Source organism: Halyomorpha halys, unplaced genomic scaffold, assembly GCF_000696795.3.
Source record: "Halyomorpha halys isolate HHAL.00 unplaced genomic scaffold, Hhal_1.1 Scaffold1951.1, whole genome shotgun sequence".
NCBI classification, from domain to species: Eukaryota; Metazoa; Arthropoda; class Insecta; order Hemiptera; family Pentatomidae; genus Halyomorpha; species Halyomorpha halys.
In genome coordinates this window covers 57,772-61,077 of record NW_027111805.1, presented here as the reverse complement: position 1 = coordinate 61,077, position 3,306 = coordinate 57,772, and the positions used below count along the sequence as shown (strand labels likewise).

Below are 3,306 nucleotides of genomic sequence, written 5' to 3'. Positions count from 1 at the left end.
TATAAGGAACTCAAGTGTCTTAAGTGGCCTATAAGATTTTTTTTTAAAATATAATATAAGGCAATCCACAATCTACCTATGCTATCCTGTTTGCATATGCATACTGACTGAGCTTCTTAATAGACAGAAACATTACCAACATTGAAAAAAAAAATTCATTATATTTCAACTAGAATATATTATCTGATATCATAGGAATAGTAAATATTAAAAATAAATAAAATAAAATTGAAAAAAAAAATCGATAACAGTGACATTACTTGATGTAATAAATCAAATTTGCTTTATATGTTGATTAATATTTGTTCTCTAAAGGAAATTAAATAATTCAACAATGTGAGGGCTATTATCGTTTATTTAAGTTGCCAAATGATATGGTAATCCGGTGTCTATCAAATGATATGGTAATCCGGAGTCTATCTAATCATGTCTGTCAGTATGTGTTTAACATTTAGTGGTACGTCACACTGTCTAAATAGTATAAGGGCCAAAGAGGAGAAAAAAGGCAGTTATTTCACCTCGATTTATAATTACTTAATGAAAACTATATACGAGTATAATTACTAGTCAAAATAGATGAGTCTGCAAAGTATAGTTAGTATAATAGTAGTATAATAGTAGTATAGGTGAATAAAAAATGGCGACTGTTCCAAAAGCTATAAAAAAAAATTTCATTCGGAGCTCTATATCTGTGAAAACTATCAACAACACTAGAACACCTAATATAACATCATTTAAAACAGAGTAAATTTGCTAAAATATGAGCCCTAATAGAGCTATTTACGTTAAGTAGTATTCGAGATATAGCTTTTTAAAAAGCAACGTTAACACGTACAGATGTCTGCCAGCACTCAGATTCAAGCTAGTTAAATATATTATAAAGTTGTTTATAACGTTTATTTTCGAAGGAGTTGTATTTTTAATGATATATAATTTAATGACTTCAGAAAATGTTAATTTTTAGTTGTTCGGATAAAATTTTTGATTTTAAAAAATATATCTTAGAAATCATAAAATGTACATATCTGCCAGCACTCAGAATAAAGATAATTTAAGTTACTATAAAGTAGTTTATGAGACGTGTCTTCGTAAGGGTAGTAGTTTTTATGATATTCACATATGAATATAAAATTTTGTCTGAACAACTATAAATCTATTTATTTTAGCAAATATCATAAAAACTACTCGTACAAAGATAAATCTACTTCAATTACAGTACATTGAACTAGCTCTGATTTGAGTGCTAATAGAAATCTGTGAGTCTTATAATTTTCGAGATATAGATTTCTCAAAACAAATCCACTAATTCTGACTTTTAGTGAATTTTTTATGCAATGTTGCTTTTTAAAAAAACTATATCTCGGGAACTATTGAACGTAAATAGCTCTATTTTATCAAATTTACTCTAGCTTCAATTATGTTTTCGGGAGTTGTTTGTAGTTTTAAAGATATAGAGCTCCGGATGAAAAAAAAATTTTTTTGTTAACGCTTTGAAACAGCCATCATTTTTTATTCTCCCTACCTGTACTTCGCTGACTCATCAATTTTGACTAGTAATTGTACATAGTTCTCATTAAAAAAAAAAAAAATCTGTACCCCATAAACCCATGAAGGGTTAGGGGTCATGGGTCCAGTACTTTGTAAAGAAGTACTGTTACTTGCGGTTGTGCAAGGAGGTGATTTGGTCAGAATCACGCTCGACCGCCAGATTTTTACCCAATTAAGGGTACCCAATTTTGAGAGGCTGGGTGGACCCCAGGCGGGCTCCAGAACCCACGGGAGTAAACTCACGACTACAGAGTAACAGAAAACAATTTTCTGCCCAGCCAGATTTGAACTTGGGTCCTTGGAGTTAGTAACGAGGCTCTTTACCCCGTGGCCACCGCGCTCCCCCAGTTTTCATTAAAGTAATCAAAAATTGGGGAGAAATAATTTTTTTCTTGCTGCCTTTTTTCTCCTCTTGGGCTCTTGTACTATTTGGATTAGTGGAGTGTGCCCTATTTATTGTCTAGTTAGTTCTACTTTGTTTTGCCAGCAGCTTTGATGTCATTCATGTTGAGTTACGTTGCCTTTTTTTTTTTTTTTTTTTTTTTTTAACTCCCTCCCTTGCCATCTCTGGCATACGGGGTGCGGGAGCAGTGGGGTAGTGCGCTGGGGTTTGCGCATGCGCCACTACTCCCTAGGATATCACCAATTTTTTTTTTCCTTTTTTATTCTTTTGTTAATTATTAAATTTTTTTTTCTTTACTGTGGTGCAGCCCAGCGCTACGTCTGATGAAGCTGCACCTTGTCCACTGCATCCCTCTGGGTGCCTCCTGCAGTTACCAGGCTGGTCCAGCCCTCCTGGTCTCAATCTGGATCAGCTTCCTCATCTTCTGGTGGCTCGCCGATGTTGGGCGGTCAAGTCCTTCCCATCGTGTAATGAGTGGGGCCCACCACCTCCTTCCACCCGTAAATGAACTCCTTGAAGAAGGGATAATTATCTTCTTCTATCAAACTGGGAAGGTCCGACTCGGCGAGGGCGTAAATCCCGGTCTTTCTCGACACCCTGGCTCGGTGTCCTTCCATGGCAGAGCAATCTATTATTACGTGTTCTGCTTTTTCAGGAACTCCGCACGTTGGGCACCGGGGGTCGATGTTCCTGAGTTACGTTGCCTACCATTTATTTAATATTTATACTGTCAACATAGGATAAGATAACATATTTATTATCTATAGGATAAAATGTTCAACTTACCATTTCTAGCAGCTGAGACATCTTAAGCCTGAGGTAGACAGTGAGTGTGTCCGTGTTGTTAGGGACGGGTCTGATGAGCCGGTTGTAGTTTGACAGGAGGTCGTCGTAGAGCCGCTTCGCCTCGGGGTTAGCTTCGATCTGCTTCATCCCTAAGTCCAAAAATAATAATTAATGCCAAAAAAATAATAATACAAACTTTGGTGCAGTGCGCAAATAACAGAACTTTCACTTAAACCTACTTTGAGTAAATATCAATCCTCGCTCGTTTTATAAGAGATATGTCTATATTATTCACAGTGGGAACACTTTTCCAATTGGACTTCTCAGTTTATAGATCGACTAGTTTCAATTCCAACACTTTCCAGAAAAAGTACTTTAAATATTGTTCTGGAAGATTATTGATTGACCGTGTGTAAAGATGAAAGGAATATGGTCCGGGTGCGGTCAAGAAAAACTCAAATAGTAGAAATAACTAATTTAATGAGCCAACGTTTCGCCCCACGTTGCAGGGCTTCTTCAGGGCTATTTTGACGGCAGTCAAAACTAAAAAAAAAAAAAAAATGAGAAAA

The 3,306-nt window shown here is 35.8% G+C and overlaps 1 protein-coding gene across 1 annotated transcript in view; it reads right to left on the bottom strand.

Annotated features, from left to right (window-relative positions):
* The window catches only part of LOC106690895 (acetylcholine receptor subunit beta-like 2), a 20,014-nt gene that overhangs the window by 12,690 nt on the left and 4,018 nt on the right, over positions 1–3,306 (bottom strand). The window contains exon 2 of the mRNA XM_014436487.1: positions 2,738–2,886. Coding sequence (XP_014291973.1) covers positions 2,738–2,886 — 149 coding nt within the window. The remainder of the gene's footprint in view (positions 1–2,737; positions 2,887–3,306) is intronic.